The sequence below is a fragment of the Heteronotia binoei genome, chromosome 8, assembly GCF_032191835.1.
Source record: "Heteronotia binoei isolate CCM8104 ecotype False Entrance Well chromosome 8, APGP_CSIRO_Hbin_v1, whole genome shotgun sequence".
Lineage (NCBI taxonomy): Eukaryota > Metazoa > Chordata > Lepidosauria > Squamata > Gekkonidae > Heteronotia > Heteronotia binoei.
Window position 1 is genome coordinate 34,455,050 of NC_083230.1, and position 27,012 is coordinate 34,482,061.

Consider the following 27,012-nt stretch of genomic DNA (forward strand, 5'->3'; position numbering starts at 1 on the left):
TTAATCTCTAGTTATGTTTCTTTTGCATTTGTATATCAATGGTCTTTTATAAAAGAAATAAGGGTATTGGTTTAAAAAATAATGGTGTACTTCTGTTGTAAGGATTACAATGGTAATATATGTGTTGCACTTTGAATAATCGTAGCCACTCTATGACTGTTCAGCTTTATATCTTGGAGTCGATAATTTGGAGAAATGTATAGGCAGGTGTGAGGGACCCGGTCAGAGTCTTCTTGGAAGGGTGACTGCTATGAATCTTTCCCCTTCCCTCAGTCCCTCAGGCACACACTCAGAAATCCTGTCAGACCTCAAATAATATAGGCACCAGATGGGTTAAAAGTCAAAAGTCAGTCTTAAAGGTGCTTTCTTTGTATTTCTTCCATGAGATCCAGGGAACTGGGCAAAGGAAGCTCTGACTCTTTCCTCCCTTCCCCAGAGGACCAGGAGGAGGAGGAGCCTTAGCCAATAGAAAGAAGAGAGGCTTGGCTCAGTAGCTTTGCTGTGCGATTGAGAGAGCCTGGCAAAGCAAGCTATTCCCCCTTTCCCCCAAGGGAGGAGCCTCAGCCAATGGAGAAAATAGAGGTTTTGCTCTGTAGCTCCTGTGCGATTGAGCAAGCTTTCCAAAGCAAGCTGTAATGCAGAAGGAAGAAATAGGGAGAAGGAAGCACATGACAGCCAGTTGCTTGGAGGGCCTGATATGACCCCTAGGACACATGTTTGACACCCCTGCCTTAGAGGATAACTCTATCCTGAGTCCTTAGAATGTTTCTCACTAGCCAGACTTTTTCAATATTTGCTTGCAGACAACTGGGATTAGACTTGGTTCCAAGAAAGGAGTATGCTATGGTGGATCCAGAGGAGATCAGCATTACAGAGCTTTTTAGACTGGTAGGTAAATAACTCATTCTAACTTTACCCCAGTTCTTTGTGCTGTATTCAGATGTCCAATTTAGCTAGTAACTAAAATGTCCATTTGCCCATCTTGTTCCAGGTTTATGAAGGTGCTTGGTTCGTCCCTCTTCCCATCTCACATACAGTGTGAAGAACATGAGCTAAAGACTAGTTCTGATTAACACTGATGTATGAATGCAGAATACAGATTATCTGGAGTTAGTTTTCATCCCCAAATGGGGATTTTAACCAGGATTTAATCCAGGTTTAAGATCCTGATTAGTGAAAAGAAGGCTACCTATACTTGAGCTGTGTCCTGTTCTTGTGCATCAAAGATAACTGAAATTAAAACAGCTATTTCTTCATATAATTCTAAACAAGAACCAGGAGTGTATGTGAACCTGGTTTTTGTGCACATGCTGGGTTTTGTGCACATGCTCATCCAACTGGGGTTAAATTGAACATCTGTATGTATTTGTGTTCCCAGAAATAGCTAAGAGTTTCACACTATTCTTTAAATACACAGAAAACTGGTGTAGTTTGACACTAGGTTAGTCTTCGGCTAGATTTTAAGTGATTGGCCTTGCATTGTGAAAATGTGCACTGCTACCCCAACCTCTTCGCATGTAGTACACAGACCATAGTAGTAAGACAAGCACCATGCTGCTGCAGTTTTTGCAAGTCAGCATTAAATAAAGTAAATGTTTGGCATGCATATATGCCTAACATCCCAGTTCATGAGCTGTGGTCTTTTACTCACAAGAACAAGAACTCCTGTCTATAAGGACTTCTTGTGAGGATCTTGAAGCAACTGGGTTTCAGTCATAACAGCAAATAAAAATATGTTAATAGTTCCAATAATACCAAGTAAAAATAATTGCTTGGGTTTAATTATGAAGCATGTCTATAGGAATTTCTGTTACTAGAAATTGAACTCATCAGTAATATTTTATTGGTTCACCAGGATAAACACCATATTTACACTGCACCGGGGGGAAAATCCTCCAAATACGAGTATATTTCCCCCCAGCAGGATAAAAGTGGCTTGTGGGTGGCATTTTCATTGAGAAACTGGCAGGGGAGGAAAGGGATAAAGACAATGAAATGGAAGTGAATGGATGAAAGTGATTTGAAAATTAAAGGCTTAGGGCATTCAAAATAACATTTAATGAGGAGAAATTCAGTCAAGTTCCGTTTCAGCCACTGTATTTTTTTTTTTTAAATGTGTACCGTCTAAATTTTTCTGTCACTGTTGTCAACACTCAGATGGAATATCGTTATCGAAAGAAAGATACTCCTGTGCAAGTAAGCAGTCACCATCTCTTTGTTCAGATGAAGAGTCTGATGTGCTCCAATCTCGGAGAGGAACTGGAAGTTATCTTCTCGCTTTTTGATAGCAAAGAGAATAGACCAATCAGGTAGTACTGCCATGCCATGGAAGTGTGACAGAGTTTTGTTGTATCATTGTTATTGCTTTTACTTAAACACAATCATTTGCCTTTTGAATTTTGTCTTCTGACTATATATCCATATTCTATGTTTGTTGTTTTAAAAGTATAGTTTTGAAATTTGGGTCATTCATCATGAACTGAGTGCAAAAACATAGATGGTTATTTTCCTAATAGAAAAGTACCAGAGAATGTCACGGGATAATGCCATATATAGTCAGTACAAGGGTGTTAATTTCTTATTTTAGTACTGCATATTGATGTTGACATTCACACCTGTTGGTAATATATACAACTTCCAGGAGCCAGAAGTGTAAATTAAATTTTGTAACTATGATGACTTGATTCCAGAGGTGGCCTTTGCTACCATGTGTGTTTAGTCCCATGTGGTGATGAGTAATGCTTGAGCTGGTCTAGCAATAATTGTAGTTTATGCAGAACAAAACAGTTCAGTATTCCAGCAAGATGGCTGATGTTGCTATAGCCAAAAGAATGACCAGTGCAGTAAGCAAATATTGTGTTTAAAACCCTGCAATATATGTCAAGAGTCACTCCATCTTGTTCCTCTTGTCATGTGTATTCAATTGTACAAAGCTACGCTGTGCGTCAATGCTGTGCTGTGCTTGCTATGCCTTTGATATAACTGTAACTTGTTGCTTATCTGGAGGGAGGATGGCATGTCTGGGAACTGGCTAGTTGCTAGGTAACCAAGGGCAAGAGCTGGAGGAGATGCGAACCATGAACTGATGATGAGAGCTTTGCAAAAACCTGCGGTGATGAGAGCTTTGCAAAAACCCCGCACAAAACCCCCACTTTTGCTTGGTGCACTTTGACTTGAATTATAATGGTCAGGGCAAAGGTTTGTAAGTTGGGGGAACTGACAGAGAGGTCAGTTCTGACAACGCATGTGTATGCCCATGAAGCTGGAATAAAGATCTTGAACTTCAACTGTCTTTTCCTTGACTCTGGGTCTGACAATATAGGGTAACCCAGATAACGGGAAGCCTGCTTATCTTTCAAGTCAATGAAACATCTTACATCCAAATGTAAAGTCCATTGGTCAGTCAGTGAAAGTGATAAAGTCTGTATATCTAGGATCATTTTATGTTTTCCCCTCAGCATGACTGAGTCCATAGGAAAAGTCCTTATGGACTCATAGCCCTTTGGAAAATTACTGTGGTGCCGGGGAACAGAGAAGAAGTCTTCTTAGGCCTCCAGATTACCCCTTCTTATGGCCACAACTATCACTAATGCAGTCATCATTGCCAGGTCACATAAGTGGGGGGGGGGAACAGTTGTGCCAGTTCTGGTTAGTGTAGGAAGGCATTCAAAATCCTGATGTGGTCCTGATGATGCTGTCAGGGGTGAATTGGGCTCAGATAATTGTTTTTGGGGAATATATCTCTGTTTGCTGAGCCTGTTTCTGAAATGAGCTCATGGGAGTCCATCACAGATTAGGGACAAGAACGAGGCAACCTAAGTCTGTTTCCATGCTTCATTGAATATTGTATTATTATTGCACTGTAGTAATCATTCACAAATGGATTGTCTTGTTAAAATGAGATAATCCAATTGCAGGCAATTTGCTATAAAACAACAGCAGTATCCTGTCCAGCAATGTATGGATATAATGGTAACTGGGAAAAAAGCCCACAGGAAAAAAGCTAACAGAAAAAATCTCCACGGTCATAAATGCTCACAGGAAAAATGCCGACATGGAAACTGAACTGCAATGATTCAGTTTCTTGTATCAAAAAATCTCCACTATTTTTCAGCATTTCTTGAGAAATTTTCATGGACATTAAAGTTATATCTGGTTCCATGAAAAAAGCCCACAGAAAAACCCACGGTCATAAATGCTCACAGGAAAAAAAGCCCACATGGGAAAATGCCCACAATGAAAAATGCACATGTGGAAATAAGCCCATGTGGAAAAAAGTCTACATGGGAAAAAGGCCATACAGAAAAAAATCCCATGCGGAAAAAAGCCCATGCGGAAAAAAGCCCATATGGAAAAATACCATGTAAACCACCATAGATATTTATAATTGTGGATAACCATTCACCCCCATTATGAGAATGAACAGGTATTAGCTATATCTGATGTTGTTATTGTAGGATTAAGATATGTCATATTCACATGCAACAATTTGTGTTGTAATTTTATCAAATATAATTAAATAATAATTTTGCTAATTTATTTGTATATTTAATGGACTGCAGAGGGACCTGGCTTGCCCGTGGCTGGTGTGTGGTAGTAGGTGAGGTAGCGGTGGCCTGGAGCACTGCCTTACCTAGGGGGCACTGCTAAGCGTCCCCTCCCTCCACCCCGCAACTCTCGGCTTCCTGGGTCTCAGGTAGGGCTTTCCTTTGAGCCCGGCTTCCCTTGCAAGAGAAGCCGGGCTTGGAGGAGAACACGCCCACCCAGCTGCTCCCGCTGTGAAAGTGAGAGCAGCCAAGCAGGGCACATTCTTCTCCTCTTAGCTCAGCTTCCCTTGCAAGGAAAGCCAAGCTCAGAGGAGAAGAGTGCACCCGGCCCTGCCCAGCTGCTCTAGCCTTCAGACAAGAGCAGTCAACTGGGGTGTCTTCTCCCCCAAGCTCAGCTTCCCTTGCAAGGGAAGCCGAGCTCAGAGGAGAATGCCTGCAAGTGCACTCTTGGAAGTGCTCCAAAACTGCTCTAAGATTGGATTGATTCTGAGGGCACAAGTGTGGCTCATCCAGAGTCCTTCCTGCATTCCCCTGTTGCACCACTGTGTCTGCCCTCCCTGCGGGCAGGAGTGCAGTGGTGGGGCATGTGCAGATGGGGGGTTATGGGGGTAGGTGCCGGCCTGGGGCACCCGAGGCCCTAGCATCGGGCCTGGGCTTGGCACAAACTAACTCCGGCTAATGCACAGGCAGGTCACCTAGAGGTGAAAAAGTGGAAATATGAGGCACTACATGACATAGTTGCCACTTCTGTGCATCAATATGAGCAGGTGAAAGATAAACTTAATTACACTAGGAGACTGGCTAATCTGCAATGAAGAGTTATATCTGAGCTATTATTGTTGTTGTTTTTGTTGTTCTTAAATAATGGTTGCTTTTTGTCTTCTGTTATAGTCACTGGGTGTACCACAGTGTATTTGTTAAAATACAAGTGAAGGGAAATTGAGCTAGGAAATTGACTTATTTTAATGTTATCTTATGGTTTTAATTTTTAATAACAAAATATGTAAATAATATTAGTTATTTGAAAATTTTTAAGCTATATAGTTGTTCAAAAGCTGTGAATACTAGACAGTACTTTAGAAATTACTTTATACCAACATTGAAAAGGTTGACAAATTGTAAATTAATATATTTAAAGTATTTAATTTTATTAAAAATATTTCTATATAGAGTTTAATTTCTGTTATTATTGTTTTTCTTTCTTAATAAAGTTCATTGACAATAAAATGTTCACTTTTATTTCCTGTATTTTCATTCTTTTTTTCTGTGAGCATTTATGACCATGGAGTTTTTCTGTGGGCTTTTTTCAACTGGATATAACTTTAATGTCCAGGAAAATTTCTCAAGGAATGTTGAAAAATGGTGGAGATTTTTTGATACAAGAAATTGAATCATTGTAGTTACAGCAGTTCATACCTGGAAGTTTGTCCCATAAGAATTAGTGGGAACAGCTGTTGAGTCAGATGCTTGAAGTTGCTTTTGGTCACTTACCTGGAGCAAGTAGCAGTTCCACCCAGGTGAGCAGCTTGCAACCCATTCTGACACATGAGTAAATGTTGTCAGGAGGCTGAAAGCTTTTTTTTAAAACTGAAAAATCTCTTCGGTTCTGTAAAGAGTGAATGCAATTTAGTTTTGTTAAACTAATGTTTATGTTAAAAAATCTACATTTGTGAAATCAGAATTCTTGGAGCTAGCTGTTGTGAATCTCTAAGTAACTGTATTCAGTATGCATTCTAAAAGTCCCCAAAAACTGCGATTTTGCTTATTGTTGAACTGTGTTTTTCCTTTCAAAGGTGAAATGATATTATTAAATATGTATGCATTATGTGTGATGAAAACAAGAAAGGAGACCAGATTATTTGTAGCATGGCATCGAAGTTATTTCCACAGCAAGGAAAATCCATAACATTTGCCAGGCTTTGCTTCCTCAGCATTAAAAGCCATTAGTGGAATTTAAGTTGCATTACAAGTGCTACCTGCTGAGAATATCTTCTCTTTTTAAAGTTTTTTTTTTTTTTAAATGGATGCTTGTGTGAATTTGGAAGGAAGGCAGATTATTTAAATAAATAATTCACCAGCTGTCTAGATGGAATCCCCATGGTTAACATATTAAACTAACGGCATAGTCCTTTGTGGAGTTGCTGCAGTCAAAGCCCATTGATTTCAAGGGGCTTTAGGTTATACTAACTCTGCAAAGGATTGCTCTGTAAGCCTCCTCTTTTATCCATTCTTGTACTAAAAGCTACTCAGTGCTGAGAACCACATGGTCTGTGAACGAGAATAAAAACCACAGCCATGTTGTTCTAATCTGTCCTTTATCAAAGCAGTGGCAGTAAGCTTGTTCAGCTTTATTGTTAACAGGAAACTGTGCTGCTCATTGATGATTCCTACTCGTAAATAAATCTGTCAGCTTGATTGTACCCGAGTTCTTTAGTGATATTAATAAGCAGAAATTTTGTTTTGTAAAAAAAAAAATGAATTGGGGAATATCTGCAGGAACAAAGGCTGGGATCTAAAAAGCAACTTTAAACATGCCTAGTTTGTGGGATGCTCCCTGTTTATATTTGATGCTTATTCTTTGAACAGCATGTCCGCTAGTACAAACTGAAATTCCTTTCTTGTTTGCATGCACACAAAACAAACCCTGGTTGGATCATATCTGGTTTAGTTATGAAATCCAAGTGAAGAAGTTAGCACTAAACCAGGATTTCATACTAGGATTTGTGGTTGGTTTGTTCAAACTGTGGATTGCTGTGACGTCTGGATTTGCAAGTGACGATCACTGCAACCAACTGACCACAAAGATGACACTGTAGGAAAGTTGCCTACTCTGGAGGCAAAGAAGATGGCAACTAGGAATTTATGCACAAACTGGGATTTGATACTTACATCTAGTAGACTGCAGCAGACTGGGAAGTGAAAATGTCTCTGGAGAAAGCCAAGTTGAGTGGCCCCTGCAGTGCTACAAGCCAGCACAGCAGCGCCTCTCAGCTTAGTAGGGCCGGCAATGGGCATTACCTCACCTGTTGCATCCTTCCCTCAACTGGAAGCAGTGTGGGAGGAGGCAGTTTGTAAGCTGGCGTCAACTGCCATTGCTGATAATGGTTCTGAGCCGTGTGGCTCCTATATTGCTGGGGGAGTTGCTGAACACCAGAGGCCCTCTAGGGCAGTGAAACACCAGGAAATTTCTCTGTAAGGTAAATTGCTAGGCCGCCCCTGCTGGTAGACTAACAAATTTATTGTGATGTTGAGTCCAGCCTATGAAAAGAACATGAACATCTGGTTTGTTTTCACTCCTTGCCGACTGACTACAGTGTTTTCTTAGTAACCAAGTTCTGTGAAATTGGGAGTTAAGGTTCCCGGGTGCAGACAGTTGTGGAGATTTTACCCTCTTCCCTCCCTTAAATGCCAGATTTCCCCTCCACTTTTCTTTTCTTCCTTTCTGGAGGAGCAGCCCCTTTATTAATTTTCTTCTTATCTGAAGGTTTATGGCTGCCCCACTCTGTCACATTATTATATTTTGATGCTGGCTCAGCCCAGGGACTTGAAGGAAGAGTCAAGATCACCTTCTTAACTTAAACTTCTGAAAATGGCACATGAGAGGCTTTTGAAAGTTCAAAAATAAATTATTTTAGTCAACATAGAGGGGGAAAGGTCAAGTTGAATTGGAGTATAATGTCTGAGGTAAATCAGTAATAATTGAGGTAATTTAGTAATTTCACAAACTCCAGCAAGTAAGAGTTTTAAGCTTTCCACAAAGGAAAGGAAACCATACATTTAAAAGGTTAACTACCATTAAATATTAATAGGAATATTGCCACTTATGTCTATATTTTACAATAAATATCCAACCCCTTTTGGTGTTAACTTTGTTTTTAACTTCTAGATTATTATCTGTTGTCCTCCTGCTTTGCCAATGAGAAGATTTGTGAGATGGGCTTAAAATGGCTGGTCTCATTTCTCCAAGATTAGGGACAGAGAGCGGCACTAGGAGAGAGGATCTCATCTTGATCCCCTGTTGTGTGTTTGCCCCCCAATGGAAATCCTCTCTCAGATGTTAATATCTATATGAGCCTCATTGCCCAGCTGGCACAGAGCTTTGGGCTGGGCTATAATCAGTATGCAGATGACACCCAGTTGTATCTTTGGGTGGACAGTTGTCTAGATTCTGCACCAGATGTTTTAGAAGATAGAAGATATTGGATTTATATCCCGCCCTCCACTCCGAAGAGTCTCAGAGCGGCTCACAATCTCCTTTACCTTCCTCCCCCACAACAAACACCCTGTGAGGTGGGTGGGGCTGGAGAGGGCTCTCACAGCAGCTGCCCTTTCAAGGACATCCTCTGCCAGAGCTATGGCTGACCCAAGGCCATGCTAGCAGGTGCAAGTGGAGGAGTGGGGAATCAAACCTGGTTCTCCCAGATAAGAGTCTGCACTCTTAACCACTACACCAAACTGGCTTTCCAATTTTTAGTCAATTGCCTGGAAGTAGATCCAGCTGAAATTAAATCCATCTAAGGTCCTATGGCTGGACTGGAGGGATTTGGGATTAGGGTGCTAACTCCCTGTTCTTGATGGGATACTATTAACACCAACACCAGCAGTCAAGAGTTTGGGCATGATTCTGGATTAAGAACATAAACATAAGAGAAGCCATGTTGGTTCAGGCCAATGGCACTTCCAGTTCAACACTCTGTATCACGCAGTGGCCAAAATACACACACACACACACTGTGGCTAATAGCCACTGATGAACCTCTGCTCCATATTTTTATCCAGTCACCTCTTGAAGCTGGCTATGCTTATAGCCGCTACCACCTCCTGAATTCCACATGTTAATCACCCTTTGGGTGAAGAAGTACTTCCTTTTATCCATTTTAACCTGACTGCTCAGCAATTTCATTGAATGCCCACGAGTTCTTGTATTGTGAGAAAAGGACTTCTTTCTCTACTTTCTCCATCCCATGCATAATCTTGTAAGCCTCTATCATGTCACCCTGCAGTCAACGTTTCTCCAAGCTAAAGAGCCCCAAGTGTTTTAACCTTTCTTCATAGGGAAAATGTTCCAAACCTTTAATCATTCTAGTTGCCCTTTCATGGACTTTTTCCAATGCTATAATATCCTTTTTGAGGTGCAGTGACCAGAATTGCACACAGTACTCCAAATGAAACCGCACCATCGATTGATACAGGGGCATTATGATACTGGCTGATTTGTTTTCAATTCCCTTCCTAATAATTTTTTATTGCAATCGCACAGTGTCTTGACATTTTCAGTGAGTTATCTACCACGACCCCAAGATCTCTCTCTTGGTCAGTCTCTGCCAGTTCACACCCCATCAACTTGTATTTGTAGCTGGGATTCTTGGCCCCAATGTGCATTACTTTGCACTTGGCCACATTGAACCTCATCTGCCATGTTGACGCCCACTCACCCAGCCTCCACAGATCCCTTTGTAGTGCCTCATAATAATCTCTGGTTCTCACCACCCTGAAAAATTTAGTGTTATCTGCAAACTTGCCCACTTCACTGCTTACTCCCAACTCCAGATCATTAATGAACAAGTTAAAGAGCATGGGACCCAGTACTGAGCCCTGCGGCACCCCACTTCTTATCGTCTTCCATTGCGAAGACTGCCCATTAATACTCAGTCTCTGCTTCCTATTAATTAGCCAGTGTTTGATCCACAAGAGGACCTGTCCTTTTACTCCATGACTCTCAAGCTTACTAAGGAGCCTTTGATGAGGAACTTTATCAAAAGCTTTCTGGAAGTCAAGGTAAACAACATCTGTTGGGGTCCCTTTGTCCACATTCTTGTTCACCCCCTCAAAGAACTGTAACAGGTTAGTGAGGCAAGATCTTCCCTTACAGAACCAATGCTGAGTCTTCCTCAATAACTTGTTTTCATCAATGTGCCTACTCATTCTGTCCTTGATAATGGTTTCTACCAACATTCCTGGTATTAAAGTCAGACTGACTGTCCTGTAAGTTCTCGGATCTCCTCTGGAACCCTTTTTAAAGATGGGGGTGACATTTGCTACCTTCTGGTCCTCAGGAACGGAGGCAGGTTTCAATGAAAGATTACATATTTTTGTCAGGAGATCCACAAGTTCAACTTTGAGTTCTTTCAGAACTTTTGTATGTATGCCATCCAGACCTGGTGACTTATTAGTTTTTAATTCGTCAATCAGTTGTAGGACCTCCTCTCTTGTCATCTCAATCTGACTCAGGTCTTTCAACACCCCTTCCAAAATTAGTGGTTCTGGAGCGGGCAAACACTTCTCGTCTTCCACAGTGAAGACGGAGGCAAAAAATGCATTCAGCTTCTCAGCCATTTCTCTATCCTCCTTCAGTAATCCTTTCACCCCTTGGTCATCCAAGGGTCCCACTGCCTCCCTGGCTGGTTTCCTGCTTCTAATATATTTGAAGAAATTTTTATCGTTGGTATTTATGTTTTTTGCAATATGCTCCTCATAGTCCCTTTTTGCGTACCTGATCACAGTCTTGCATTTGATTTGCCACAGCCTGTGTTCGCTTTTATTAATCTCACTTGGACTAGCTTTCCAACACTTAATGGAGTCCTTCTTACCTTTTACAGTTTCCATTACTTTGTTTGTTGACCATGCAGGCCTTTTCTTATACCTGTTTGTGCCTTTCCTAACTTGTGGTATATATTTTATTTGAGCTTCCAGGATTGTAGTTTAAATAGCCTCCAAGCTTCCCCAAGGGTTTTGACTGTATTTACCTTTCCTTTCAGTTTCCTCTTCACATGCCTCCTCATCTCAGAGAATTTACCCCTTTTAAAGTTAAATGTGGTTGTGCTGGTCTTTTGGGGCAACTCCCTATTTGTACAAATGGTGAAATCAATAACATTATGGTCACTGCTCCCAAGCAGTGCGATCACTTTTACATCTCTCACCAAGTCTTGGGCATTACTTAGGACCAAATCCAGGATCGCCCCACCCCTGGTAGGTTCTGTGACCATCTGCTCCATAGCACAGTCATTGAGAGCATCTAGAAACTCAATCTCTTTCTCTCGACCTGAACACATATTGACCCAATCAATCTGCGGGTAGTTGAAATCACCTATTACAACACAGTTTTTACGTTTAGCCGCTATCTTTAATCCTTCCATCATATTATAATCATCCTCTATCTTTTGATTTGGTGGGCTATAATAAACTCCCATAGTTAAATTTCCTTTTGGACCCTCTATTTCGACCCAAAGCATTTCTAGAAGGGAATCTTTGACCTCAGTCTTACTGGACTGTATACCCTCTCTGACATACAGAGCCACCCCACCTCTAACCCTTCCCTCCCTATCCTTTCAATATAACTTATATCTAGGAATCACCGTGTCCCACTGATTCTCCTCATTCCACCAAGTTTCTGAAATTCCCACAATGTCTGTTTTCCCCCAAACACTAAACATTCCAACTCCCCAGTTTTACTTCAAGCACTTCTAGCATTTGTATACAAACAACTATAATTTCCTAGGCAAGTTAGGCCCACAACCTTCCTCCTGCTGCCTCGAGACTTTGGCAGGCAGCCCATACTGTTTGTCACCATCTCAGTGGACAACTCTGATCCATTACCCAGTAGAAAAGAAACAGCTAACCCTTCATCTCTTTGAGATGAGTCCTCCCGAACCAGAGACATTTCATCTCCTGTCCGCTTTCTCCCAATATTTAGTTTAAAAACTGCTCTACCACCTTTTTGATTTTAAGCGCCAGCAGCTTGGGTCCATCTTGGGACAAGTGGAGACCGTTTCTTGTACAGCTCCCGCTTGTTCCAGAAAGCATCCCAGTGCCTAACAAACTTAAACCCTTCCTCCCGACACCATCGTCTCATCCACACATTGAGACTTCTAATTGGTGCCTGTCTTTCCTGCCCCGCACGAGGAACAGGTAGCACTTCTGAGAAGACTACCTTGGAGGTCCTGGCCTTAAGTCTCCTGCCTAGTAGCCTAAATTTTTCCTCCAGGATCTCTCGACTGCATTTCCCCACATCGTTGGTGCCAACATGCACCACGACCACTGGCTCCTCCCCAGCACTGTCTATCAGCCTATCTACAACACACGTAACGTCCGCTGCCTTCGCACCAGGCAGGGAAGTCGCCATACGGTCAGTACGTGGTTTTGCCACCCAGCTGTCTACTTGCCTAAGTATCGAATCACCAACTACCAAGACCCCCCCTCTCTCCCTGCACAGGGATGGTTCCTTGGCGCGAAAGGATACCCGCTGACCAACTGAAGAAGAGGTCCCTTCTGAGGGTGCATTCCCCTTATCCTCAGCACGGTGCCCTGTTCCCTTTTGACCCTCATGCTCCCTGGCAGCAATGGGGCTGCCACACTCAGAGTGGGGCTCATCTAATACATCCCTGAGAGTCTTCCCCGAGTGCCTAATGACTGTCTCTGCTTCTCCAGGTCAGTCACCTCGGCCTCAAGGGTACGAACTCGTTCCCTGAGGACCAGGAGCTTCTTGCATCGAGCACACACCAAAGACTTCTTTCCTGTGAGCAGATAGTCATACATTCCTTCCTTTCAATTGAGGTCCAGATCACAAATATGGCCAGACTGGCATTCTTCTGGTTATGCCAGGGCAGGCAGTTTATCTACCTGTCTCCTCCTGATTTAGCCATGGTAATCCATGCAACAGTCACCTCCAGATTTGACTACTGGAACTTGGACTACACAGGGCTATCCTTGAAACTGACATGGACACTTCAACTGGTCCAGAATGTGGGTTCTCACAGAAACCTCCGTGAGAGCCCACATACAACCGGTACTCCACCAGCTACACTGGCTTCAGCCTTGCTATACAGGGAAGGGTGGGTTATAAATCAAAGATATACACAAAGAAGTAAGCTTTTAAAATGATAACTATGACTAGAAAGGTGATTCCAGTGTAGGTTCATGTGGAATATTGTATTGTCAATCTCCCCTATAATATAATTCCCCAGACAGACTGGCCATGGTTCCCCTACTCTCCCATTGACTGAGCTGCCTGTTACTCATTCTCAAAGGAGAGCACCCCTCCCCTCCAGCCATTGGCTGAGCTGCCTGTCACTCAATCTCAATGGCAAGCATCCCCTACCCTCCAGTCCCAGGACAATGATTGAGCCACTACTTTGCAGAGGAGAGAAAAAAGCCTTCCCTCAATTGGCTGAGTGAGGAGGAGGGAAAGAGCCAGAGAAAGACTTTCCTCAATTGGCTGAGGGCTCCTCACTCTCCTCCTCTGGAAGGGAAACAGCCAGAGGCAGGGGGAAAAATGGCTTCCTGTGGCAGCAGACTAGATACAGAGAGAAAGAGGAAGAGAGAGATAGAGAGAAGTCCTGTGCTTAAGACCAACAAATGTAATAGATCCTGTGAATTTGGGGGAAGGTATTTGTGAGTTTCCTGCATTGTGCATGGGGCTGGACTAGATGACCCTGGAGGTCCCTTCCGACTCTATGATTCTAACATTATCAGAGAGATAGTGTTGGTCTGAAAGGTATCTTTGAGGAAGAACTCATTGGGTCCAGTCTCGACTAGGGATGCCAGGTTGATGGGAAATTCCTGGAGATTTTTTGGTGGAGTTTGAGGAGGGCAGGGTTTGGGGAGGTGAGAAGTCTTAGCTGAATATAATGTCATAGAGTCCACCCTTCAAAACAGTTATTTTCACCGGGGGGGGGGAGATATCTGTTGTCTATAGTTCAATTGTTATACCAGGAAATCTTCAGGCTTTTTCTGGGTAGAGGCTGCAAGGAGCACAGAGGAGATGGAAAGCTGAAGTCAGAGGGGCCGATAAAGGGAAGGGTTGTCAACTCCAGGTTGGGAAATTCCTGGAGATTTGAGAGGCGGACCCTGAAGAGGATGGGGTTTGAGGAGGGGAGGGACCTCAGACAGGTATAATACCATAGACTCCACCCTCCAAACCAGCCATTTCCTCTTGGAGAACCATTGTTGCCAGTCTCCAGGTGAGAACTGAAGCAGAAAAAAGCACTAAGCCTGACCATCAATAGAATAACATAATATTTATAAATAATGCCCAAGTCCAATTCTAAAAGTACTGAAGAAGCTTTATAAACAATTCCTAATGTTGGTGATCAGACAACATCAAAAACATGTAGAAATTACAGAAATGCAGATAATAACATATAGCCAATATCTTCAAAACTTTTCCTTACGAAACAGTAAAGTCTACTTGTGCAGAACTCAGTTATAGCAATTCAGAAGCAGCAGAATGAACTTTAGCAGCCAGTTTGTAGCAAAATAAACTTCACAGCCAGTTTGACGTCCTTTCCTGATGGGACATTTCAAAATGTTTCATCCAAAAATGGCTGAATATTGGAACCTGATCTCAAATGTAACAGATTCATTAGGACCACACAGGTTCCTGCAGATAAATTATATCGTGGTTGCCACTCTCCAGGTGAGGGCTGGCGATCACTCAGAATTACAGCTGTTCTCCAGATGGCAGAGATCACTTTTCTTGAAGAAAATGGCTGCTTTGCAGGGTGGACTCTGTGCCATTATACCCTGCTGAAGTCACTTCCCTCCTGCTTTGGTCCACACTGTGATTTCAGACCAGTCACAGACTTTCAGCCTAACCTACCTCACAGGGTTGTTGTGCAGATCAAAAGGGAGAGAGCAGAATAATGTAAGCTGCTTTGGTCCCAACTGTGGAGAAAAACTGTACATTTCCTAAGTAGAGGCTGCAGGGAGGGGGGAAGAGATGGAAAGCTGAAGTCAGATCAGTTTTCCTATAGAACACAGCTGCCTTGGGTGGGTGGGAAGACAGCAAGGGTGGGAGGGGCACTCACCCAGAGCCTCATTTTAGAGCCTGGCTCTTAATGCCCCCTAAATCTTGAACACTCTTTTAATTTGTAGAACAACTAAGTAAATTGTACAATTTAAAATTGTATAACAAATACGTAAAAAAATGCTGATAGCCAGGCATTAATTAGCATGGCTTTTTTGAAGGGCCAGAGCACTTTTTGTCCCATCAATCACAATGGAAGAGAGAGGTTGAAATGAATGGTATATACATCATTTTGAATGGTTCAGGCTATAAATATAAAGGCAGAAGCAGTTCTCTGGATAGCTTCAGATCACAACTCTTAAATGCTGATCTGAAAATGAGAAATATCTTGCAACTATGCCAAAACATTACAAGAAATCTAAAAGATACGACTATTCTACTGCTGCCTCAGAAAGAGTGCCAGCTTTATGGATGGGTCCATAATTAGGATATGACCTATTTTCCTTCTTATGGGAATTGTATACTTCTGTTATTTGGATCGTAGCCTACTGTAATAGATTGGCAGATTTGCATATGTAAATTACATTTGAATATATGAACTGAAATAAACATTATCGTAAAATGCTTAATTATGAAGCAGCTAGGAGTTAAGGCCCATTGTGAAGAAAAATACAACGGGAACTAGAATGAAGCTCTGGGAGAGTGCCCGCCACCCTTACTAACTTCCCACCCAAGTGAAGGCACTGACACTCTCCCCCACCTCAAGGGGAGCTGATCTCTGTCATCTAGAGAGCAGTTTGTAAATCTGAGTGATATCCAATGGTTCCCCAGGAGGAAATAGCATTGTACCTGTCTCAGGTCTTATCCCACCTCAAACTTCAGCCTCTCCAGGCTCTACCCCTTAAATCTCCAGGAATTTCTTTACCTGGAGTTGGCAACCCTATCTCCTTAAGTTTATCTGGCTCTCTGACTTCAGGTTTCCATTGCCTTCCTGCAGCCTCTACATACCATACCAAATCTTTAATGGCGTAACAGTTGCGAATAAAAATACACAGAATATAAAAATTTAAACACTGGAAATAAAATCAAAATGAAACCGAGCTTACAGATACATTCATACATGGTCAGATTTAAATTTAAGGATGTCATCCAAAAATTTTGCCACAGCCTCACTAACCTCCCCCTCAGTATCGTTCAATAAATAATAACAGGGAGGCAGAACAGACAAATCTGGGGAGAAAGAAAGCTTGCACAATAAATCTTTACGGAGATTGTGATAAAAGGAACAATCAAGCAATATATGCTGAATTGAGTCGGGAATATTCGCTCCACAGGAACAGTCTGTCACCTAAAGGGACTCGATGATATCTCCCTTGTAAAACCTTGGAGGAAAACGCATTTAGTCTAGCTAACATAAATGCCTTGCGATGACTTGGAATACTTAAGTCTGATAGATAATGGGGCATTTTGCCACAGGAAGCATAAAGACCTAAGGAAGCAGGGGAGCAAATATAAGGGTCTGTTGGACGTAGTTTCGTTTCCTCCTACTCCAACAATCTCAATTTAATACATCTGAAGATATATGACTCAGCAGAAGTAAAAAAATCATCATCCTCTATCCCCAACTGATTAAGTTTGGACATAAGAACTGCTGACCAGGATGAAATATATGGGTCTCTTTTCATACAGTCAAGAAGGCTGTTAGGATCTGTTCTAAAGTGAATTTTGAGCCAGAATTTAAACACTGTAATCCAGACTTTGGTCTCCACCAAAGACTGACCCACTTCAGAGCAGAGAGCAAAGTAGGACATACATTTGTTTGGCATACCAAGAGTTTGTCTAAAAAATGAGGCTTGAATGCCCTCCACTTTCCTGGTAAATGCTGAGATCCATATAGGGATACCATAGAGAATTTGGGCTAGCGTTTTAGCTTTGAACACCTTAATTGCTGCCAGAACTAATTGGTTGCCCCTTGCAAAGAAAAAATTGTTTAATTTGAGCAACTGAACATTTAGCCAAGTTGACGATGTTGTTACGATGTGAAACCCAGCTTAACTTGTGGTTATAAGTGTTCCCCAAGTATTAAATTTTTTTTGTTTGCTGAGTTGTTGAGTTGCCAATAAACCATCTCTGTGGGCGCCTGCAATTTGAAAAGACAACTACTTTAGATTTGGCATAATTGATAGTGAATTACAATTACAGTAGTCAGAAGGCATTCAGATACCTTTGCAGGCCCACTCTTGTACAAGAGAGGATGGTAGTATCATCGGCATAAAGTAATAAGGGGACTACTCGACCTGCTAGTTTAGGCAGTTGACCATTAATAGGGTTCAAAAATTGTACCTGGTCAGTTAAAAATAAAAAAGATGCGGGGCCAGCATGCAACCTTGTTTAACCCCCTTTAACACTGGGAGTTTGCTAGTCAGGTCACCACTAGAAGAAAATTTCAAATTGGCAAAAAGTATTAGAATGAAGTTTCCTCAAGAGAAACAGCAAACGAGTGTCCATTCCCAGGTAACCTAGCTTAATCCATAATTGGACTCTATCTATTGAATCAAATGCGCCCTTTAAGTCGATGAAGGCAGTATATAATTTTTTTTGTCCTGGTATGCATATATTTTTCAGCAAGAAAGGCCAGAGTGCAGCAATGGTCCATAGTAGATTTGCCTTTGGAGAAGCCAGTTTGTTCAGGACCTATGATGTTGCCTAGGCGCATTCAGTCAGTTAATCGGAGTTCTAAATGTTTGGCATACAATTTGCTCACTATAGATAATAAACTAATGGAGCGGAAATTTTCTGGTAACCCCAACGCCCCCTTTTTGTAAATTGGGATAATTATAGAATCAAGCCAAGATGGGGCCATGCAAATCAATAAAAGAGAAGAATTTTGCGAGGGGCAAGAGCCACCAATTGGCAAACTTTGCGAATACCTCAGCGGGAAGGTCATCAGGGCCTGGTGCTTTACCCACTTTTAAATCCCTCAATAAATCACTGATTTCCTCGAGTTACTGGAGGCCATACCGGCATATCAGTAACTGTGAGGTTTGCTAAGATAGGAGGGGATACACATGGAGCAGCAAAAATGTTAAAGAAGTAATCAACCCATGTTTGCGCAGAAATAGTTGGGTCAGTAACAGAATTGTTTTTTTGATTACCTGAAATGATTCTCCAGAAAGCCTTATTATCATTAGATTTTATTGAGTGGTAAAGTTGGTCCCATTTATTCTGAAAGAAAACTTTCTTTTTGGATGTAATAAGCTCCAGGTAGGCTGTCTTACAAGCAATATAGGCCTTAATTTTTGTTGGGTCTTTGGAGAGACAGGCCTCTTTAAATAGTGCTCTCAGTTCTTGTTTCCAAGCTAAACAGTCTGTATCAAACCAGCTAGAGAAACTGGACCTAGACAAAATCACAGGTTTAGCTTTAGCACTATAGTAATCAATTAATAATGAGAATCCTGAAAGGATTGTCTCATCTGAATTAGAATTTATGATTGACTCCCTTAATCTGCACAGTGCTTCAGAGCCAAAGAGGGAAGAAAACTCCCTTTCTGGGGCCGGGGACCACTTGATTTTTTTTTTTTAGAACATTCTCAGAGGCCTTCACAGATTGAGAAGATGATACCATATTAACCTCCAGATCCAATCTTAAAGATAGAGTTAGGGGCAAGTGGTCACTTTCTGTGCTCGAATCAATGTAAAAGTTATCAATAGATGATAGAAGGTTGGGTGAACCCAAACAAAAATCTATCACAGTGCAACCTCATGTGGAAAAAAAAAGTAAAATCAGTTGCAGCTGGAAATTTGGAGAGACCATTAAATATTATAGCGGGATCTTCCTACTTTCCGCAAGGCCTGTAAGATCGAACTGTTTCGACAGGCCTTTGAGACCTAACCTAATTTGGGAGAGAGCTGCCACTTTACACCGTTACAGAGTACCATGATCACCATTTACATTTATATCTACGTTAAATTATATTATAGTGATACAGCACCAAAAATGCAATGGAATGTTTTAAATGTTTAAGTGTTTTAAATAATTTTAAATTGTAGTTTTTTATTGGTTAAATTGTAAAAATGTATGTTGTTAGCCACCCTGAGTCCGCTTGCGGAGAGGCCGGGATAGAAATTTAAAGTAATAAATAAATAATAAATAAATAAATTGTGTGCTATGCAGAATTCAATTAATCTAAGATCCGCCTTATTGGTTAAAGTATCTTTAGAACAACGGGACAAACATAATTGTAGTGGAAGGGATTCAGCCGCTTCAAATCCAAAATGAGAGATCCATTTCTGATTATTGCTACCTATTCGAGCATTAAAATCACCAAAAATCATGAGCTGAGCAGTATGGAATTTCCAAGACAAAGACATCACATAATCAGAAAATTTCTCCCAGACATCATCAAACTCCAGCTCTCCATTAGAAAGGGCTAAATAAACATTAATCATGATTAGAGTCAGTGCTGGAGAGGACAGCAATAAAGCCTGGGCGAATGGACAAGGATCCAAGAGGACGACCTTAAATGGTAAGTTGGATTTCACCAAAGCAGCCAGGCCTGCTTTACTGCGACCTTTAGAATTAATTCTATAAGCAGGGAGATTAAAAACTTTAAAATCCGTCAGTCTAAAACTGTCTTCCGCCCATGTTTCCTGAAGGAAGACACTGTCAAAGGATTTCAAAAAGTCCAAAAAATCTGAGTCATTCATTTTACTCTTCCACCCAGCTATGTTCCAGGAGACAATGTGGATATTCCTTGTGGCTTCCCTAGCTGGTGGTCAATCGATAATGGATATCCTTTCTAGCACCCTGGTGTCATCAGTGAAAATACAGCTGTTATGTTGGGGAGCCCTTGAGCCAGTTAGAGAGGGTTCCGTAGTCATTTCAATTAAGTCAGCTGATGGGGGACAAGGGGACAGGGGGTTGCCTGCAGGATCCATGTTGATTGAAGGAACTGATTTCTGCGGCTCTAAAGACCTTTGCAGCTGCCTCTTAGCACATTCAAGTCTTACGAGGATTGCCTGTTGATCTTTTGCTGGAAGGCTCCCAAATGACTACAGAAGGTCATCTTCTATTGAAACATTAAGGGGACCATGCATCACATCCATAGAGGGCTGCACTGATGACTCATTATCCAACTCGGGGTTTGATTGGGACTGACCAGAACATGCTCTGGATACCTTAAAACACATAGAAGCCTGATGATTTGCCGCTGAAGTTGATGCCTTCTTCAAAAGATAAGGATTACTTCGTGTACTGTCCCTTGAGGACAGGTTAGGCAGCAGAGCATTAGTTTGAGAGTTAATAAAGGACTGCACAGGGAAAACCCCCTTCGACCACAAGTAATTCTTTCGCCTCAAAATTAGTGAAGGAATGTTGGAGGATTGAAAGGTAAGCAGAATCCTCTGCATTTGAGACCGATCATTAAGAGATTCGATGGTAATCAAGTCAATTTTGTGATAGTTCAGATGAAGAAGTTCACAGAGATGAGATTTAACTAAAAGTTTACTTCTCCAGGATGGGGTCTTCCCGCCATAAGGACAAACTGTGATGCATACCTTATTGGGCTGTAGAACCAATTGTTGCACGTTGCTTTCATGACCCACACTGACCTTAGACTACGTAAAGGAGCTCCGGGGATCCACATCCTGTGTTGCAGACGGACACCGCTTTAAAGGGGCTAAAGCTCCAATAGAGGTATCATCCAGCTGGGCTAAGTGAACTTTATCCATTGACACTGAAAGTCTCTTTATCTCCAAAGAAAGGTCTGTTTCCCCCCTCCCCACAAACAACTCTACAGCGAAGCAAACAATAAACTGAGAGACATGTTCATGAGACAAAATAGTAGTAGTCCCTTCTCTTCAACTGACTCAACTCACACAAAATGTTCATTGATGGTGCCAGCCTTCCTCGGAGTAAGTCCCATTGAATAGAACAGAGTAGGATTCTGAGTAGACCTGCTTAAGACCCAGAGTCACTGTCAGCTTAACCTACCTTCACAAGTTGTGAAGATAAAAATGAAGGAGGGGAGAACAATGTTGTGAGCCAGTTTGAATCCTCACTGGGGAGAAAGGACTCCTCTAAGTTTCCCTTTTTTATGCTGCGAGGGAGCCCGCAACTGCCGAAGAGAAGGAAGCAGAGGGAGGTGTCCAGGATGGAGAAAGCAGCCAGCTTTTCCTCCCCACAACACATGAAAGGAACCTGCTGCTGGTTGCTGGGTCTGAGTGCTCCTCCGACATCCTTCCGTCTCTCCACATCTTTCCAAACAAGCACCCAGTCCACCTCCCCTCCCTCTCTCTCTCACACACACAGAGGAACACACGCAGGGGCGGCAAGGAGCTGTACTCGGCTGGAGGAAGAGGCACCAGGAACACCCCGGCTATAAAAACTGGGGGAAGGGGGGGAGCTGGCCCGGAACCCCCAAAGATCTGGGGCCCCTAGGCAAGTAGTTTGACTAATTGTTAATCTGGCTCTGCAGCAGAGAACTGTCTCCCTCAAAAATCAGTGGCGTTCTGGTGGGGTTCTTGCCTGGCAGCGCCAGCAGTTGGCGGGGGAGAGCAGAATCAGCCAATGGCATGCCAGAGAAAGTGTGAGCCAATCCTGTGTAGGCTACATTCAACCAATGAAAATTCTCAGATTTGCCACCACAGTTGGACTTTTATTTATTACTGATACTATACGTAAGGTAGTTATGTAGACTTTAAAATTCTTTTTTAAATGCATGGTCTATATTTAACCTGGTTTGATCATATTTTATTATCTGTGATCATATAATTTGACCTCAGTCTTGCTGGAGGGCCCAATTATAGCAGTGGCTCAGATAAGAATGAGTTTTTAATCAAAAAGCATTGGGGTTTTTTTATCAGCTCTTGAACAAATTCTGTTTATCTCTTTGAATTTTCTGAATTGCTACAAGAATAACATGTCCATGGAGAAGAATAAAAGTAATTGTAGCTTTAATGCTTTTCATTTTTTTAAAAAAGGTGATTTATCCTAAATGGTTATTTATCCTATTTCCTGATATTCAGTGTATTGCATGTATATTGTCTGTCTGCATAGCATATTATCATTGCCATAGTGATTGTATTTATTGGAGAACTTATGCTGAGAGAATGACATGCCCAAGGCTGATAGCTGAGTTCATGGTTGACGTAGGCCACTGAACTGAACATCTCCTGGATTCACTGCCTCACATTGACTCTCATTATAATGTTAAGACATTATGAGTAGGTCAACTTGCCTAGGCTACTGTGTATCTGTCACTGATATGAGAATCTTAGTGGCCCAAACTGACAGGGACAATCTAAGATCAAGAGAATATCAACTTCCATTCAGCATGCTGTTATTTACAAAAGATAACAGCAGAAATTTTCATTGCAACAATTTACATTAGCAAAGAAATGTGGTCAAACCTCCCATGCAGGTTAAAAAAAGAAGAGGTCACAAAAGAATTAATTCTTCATCCCTTTTCATCCCTAAGTATAGCAGAGATTAGTTTAAAAATTCTCAGCCGTTCCTTGTTAGGAATGATGCTGTTAAAATATGATTTTTCATGTGTACATTGCAGGTCTGTGTCAATATGATATGAGAGTCCTATTATAGCTGTCTGTCTGTTCCTGGCCCATTCTGTGTCAGGTTAATCTGCTGCTCTCTGTTGGTTTAAACACCACTGTCTTCATATATCCCATCGCTGTTATATGAATATGGATATATTTTCATTGGCGATGCAGACTAAGATTTATTGAGGCTGCTTAGAGCTAGTTTATTCTCTCCAAAACAGCAAATACTTTTATTATTTTTCACATATTCCTCTTAATGTTAAATCGTTAAGACGTGTGTTTGAGATTGTGGGTTTCATCTGTATTAAATTGCAAAGTACAAATTTCCCTCTTTCTCTCTCCTACTGTAGCCCTCTGATCTTCACAAAATATTGCTCCTCTAAGTAAATAATGGACCTTGAAGAACAACATGAGGGGGTTAGCAGTGGGAAGAAGGAATTGTTGGAAATTGTCATTTTAGTCCTGATCCAACGTTCATCTTTTGGTTTGCTTACAGTTTAACAAGGTTTTAAAAGTCTTATCAAAATGCTATACAACTGAACACCCCCCTCCAATTATCTTTGCCCATAGGCAATACTCCCTCTAAGCTGTGGAGTATTGTGAGCAAAAATTCTACTTTGTGAGCTAGTGGTGCTGAAGTTGTGAGCTACTGCATAAATCAGCTTGCTCTGGGGCCAATTTTTCCTGAGCTAAGATAAAAATGTGTGAGCTGGAGGCTTAAAAACCATGAGCTAGCTCACACTAACTCAGCTTACAGGGAACACTGCCCATTGGTTGTAGTAATAGCTTTCAAGAGCGATCCTAAACAGATTTACTTAGCATTAAGTCCCATGTTATTCAGTGTGGCTTACTCCTCTGAAAGCATTTTTAAGATTGCAACCTCGCTATAGTGTGGAGATCAGGATTTGGCAAGCTGTCTTCAAGATTTCTAGTCTCCAGAGGTTGTACAGCTTCCCCAAAGAATAGAAAACTTAAGGCACTATCTTATATACTACAATTACCTACTCCAGAACCACTTATTTTGGAAGGGGTGTTGAAAGACCTGAGTCAGATTGAGGAGACAAGAGAGGAGGTCCTACAACTGATAAACGAATTAAAAACTAATGTCACCAGGTCTGGATGGCATACATCCAAGAGTTCAGAAAGAACTCCAAGTTGAATTTGTGGATCTTCTGACAAAAATATGTAATCTTTCATTGTAATCTGCCTCCATTCTTGAGGACTGTAAGGTAGCAAATGTCCCATCTTTAAAAAGGGTTCCAGAGGAGATCTGGGAAACTACAGGCCAGTCAGTTTGACTTCAATACCGGGAAAGTTGGTAGAAACCATTATCAAGGACAGAATTAGTAGGCACATTGATGAACACGAGTTATTGAGGAAGACTCAGCATGGGTTCTGTAAGGGAAGATCTTGCCTCACTAACCTGTTATATTTCTTTGAGGGGGTGAACAAACATGTGGACAAAGGAGATCCAATAGATGTTGTTTCCCTTGACTTCCAGAAAGCTTTTGATAAAGTTCCTCATCAAAGGCGCCTTAGTAAGCTCGAGAGTCATGGAGTAAAAGGATCAAAAACTGGCTAATTAATAGGAAGCAGAGAGTGAGTATGAATGGGCAGTCTTCGCAGTGGAGGACAGTAAGCAGTGGAGTGCCACAGGGCTCAGTACTGGGTCCCATGCTCTTTAACTTGTTCATAAATGATTTGGAGTTGAGAGTAAGCAGTGAAGTGGCCAAGTTTGCAGATGACACTAAATTGTTCAGGGTGGTGAGAACTAGAGAGGATTGTGAGGAACTCCAAAGGGATCTGTTGAGGCTGGGTGAGTGGGCGTCAACGTGGCAGATGAGGTTCAGTGTGGCCAAGTGCAAAGTAATGCACATTGGGGCCAGGAATCCCAGCTACATATACAAGTTGATAGAGTGTGAACTGGCAGAGACTGACCAAGAGAGAGATCTTGGGGTCGTGGTAGATAACTCACTAAAAATGTCAAGACAGTGAGTGAGTGCAATAAAAAAGGCCAACGCCATGCTGGGAATTATTAGGAAGGGAACTGAAAACAAATCAGCCAGTATCATAATACCCCTGTATAAATCGATGGTGCGGTCTCATTTGGAATACTGTGTGCAATTCTGGTCACCGCACCTCAAAAAGAATACTATAGCATTGGAAAAAATCCAGAAAAGGGCAACTAGAATGATTAAAGGGTTGGAACGCTTTCCCTACGAAGAAAGGTTAAAACGCTTGGGGCTCTTTAGCTTGGAGAAATGTCAACTGCGGGGTGACATAATAGAGGTTTACAAGATTATGCATGGGATGGAGAAAGTAGAGAAAGAAGTACTTTTCTCCCTTTCTCACAATACAAGAACTCGTGGGCATTCGATGAAATTGCTGAGCAGTCGGGTTAGAATGGATAAAAGGAAGTACTTTTTCACCCAAAGAGTGATTAACATGTGGAATTCACTGCCACAGGAGGTGGTGGTGGCTACAAGCATAGCCAGCTTCAAGAGGGAGTTAGATAAAAATACGGAGCAGAGGTCCATCAGTGGCTATTAGCCAGTGTGTGTGTATATATGTGTGTGTGTGTATGTGTATAAAATTTTTGGCCACTGTGTAGGGTTGCCAAGTCCAATTCAAGAAATATCTGGGGACTTTGGGGGTGGAGCCAGGAGACATTGGGGCGGAGCCAGGAACAAGAGTGTGACAAGCATAATTGAACTCCAAGAGAGTTCTGGCCATCACATTTAAAGGGACAGCACACCTTTTTAAATGTCTTCCTTCCATAGGAAATAATGAAGGATAAGGGCACCTTCTTTTGGGGCTCATAGAATTGGACCCCCTGGTCCAATCGTTTTGAAACTTGGGGGATACTTTGGGGAGAGGCACTAGATACTATATTGAAAATTTGGTGCCTCTACCTCAAAAAACAGCTCCCCCAGAGCCCCCGAAACCTCCAGATCAATTCCCCATTATACCCTATGAGAAGACGTTTCCCTCTCCCCCCCTCCCCCCCGCCCCCCCCCTTTCTGGGAAATCTGATGCAGGAGACAGAACTCACTCACCTCCGGAGGTGCGAAGGCACATGGTCCTTTGGGGGCGTGGCTGGGCTCCCCTCCCTTCACCGGCCAGCTGACTGGGGGCGGGAAGCAGCCTGAGAAAACGGAAGAGCTCTGGCTGCTGCGATCGGGGCTGGGTGGGAAGGGCTGCCGTTCTCCCCCTCCCCCCCGCTTTCCCTTTTATGGCCAGCGGGAGGAGGAGGGTCCAAATCGGGGGTCTCCAGGCCTAGCGGGGGATTTGGGACCCCTACCACTGTGTGACACAGAGTGTTGGACTGGATGGGCCATTGGCCTGATCCAACATGCCTTCTCTTATGTTCTTATGTACTTAATTAATTGAAGCATGGTGGCACTCCTGTGCCTATCAGAAACATAATTTACATTTTCAAGTGAAGAAGAGATTGTCCTCATTCTCATAACCAGCTCTGCATCCTGGTCCAGGAATCCAGTGCAGAAGGGGTCGCAAACCATGGGGCATTTTAGCAATCCCTCTCATTGCTGACCGATGCGGTCTCAATTGCAGCTTCCGGTAAATGAACCAGGGAATGACTTGTGAAATTGTGGAACACTTTTTTTGGCCATCGAGTTGCAGCCAACTTATGGCCGCCCCATCGGGTTTTAAAGGCAAAAGATGAACAGAGGTGATTTGCCATTGCCTGCCTCTGTGTAGCAGCCCTAAACTTCCTTGGTTAATACTAACCAGGGCTGACCCTGCTTAGTTTCCAAGATCTGACAAGATCAGGCTAGCCTAGGCTATCCAGGTCAGGGTAGTCTTCTGACTTGAAAATTGTCATAGCAGTGGAGGTATCTGGCCTGTCCTTCCTATAGAAAACAGAGAGGGTCTGTAGAAAGCCCTCTCCCTAAGAACAAAAATTGTTCTGAGATTTTTTTCTTAAATAAGCATAGCTCCACACATCATTCAGCGTGCTGTCTAGTCTGTTTCCTGTATCACATACATAAATATTTATTTATTTTTAATTTTATTTAGTAGATTTATAGTTCGCCCTTCCCCATAATGGGCTCAGGGCAGATCACAAGCACGATAAAACAATAAAACAGTAATATCCAACAATAAAATCATAAAACCATCAATGAACAATCAAATTATGCAGCA

At 42.2% G+C, this 27,012-nt stretch overlaps 1 protein-coding gene across 8 annotated transcripts in view; it reads left to right on the top strand.

Moving 5' to 3' along the window:
* Positions 1-27,012, top strand: part of DOCK4 (dedicator of cytokinesis 4) — a 434,871-nt gene that overhangs the window by 168,865 nt on the left and 238,994 nt on the right. For all 8 annotated transcript variants that reach the window (XM_060244887.1, XM_060244888.1, XM_060244891.1 and 5 more), the window contains exons 7-8: positions 804-888; positions 2,158-2,309. In XM_060244887.1, the coding sequence (XP_060100870.1) occupies positions 804-888; positions 2,158-2,309 (237 nt within the window). The remainder of the gene's footprint in view (positions 1-803; positions 889-2,157; positions 2,310-27,012) is intronic.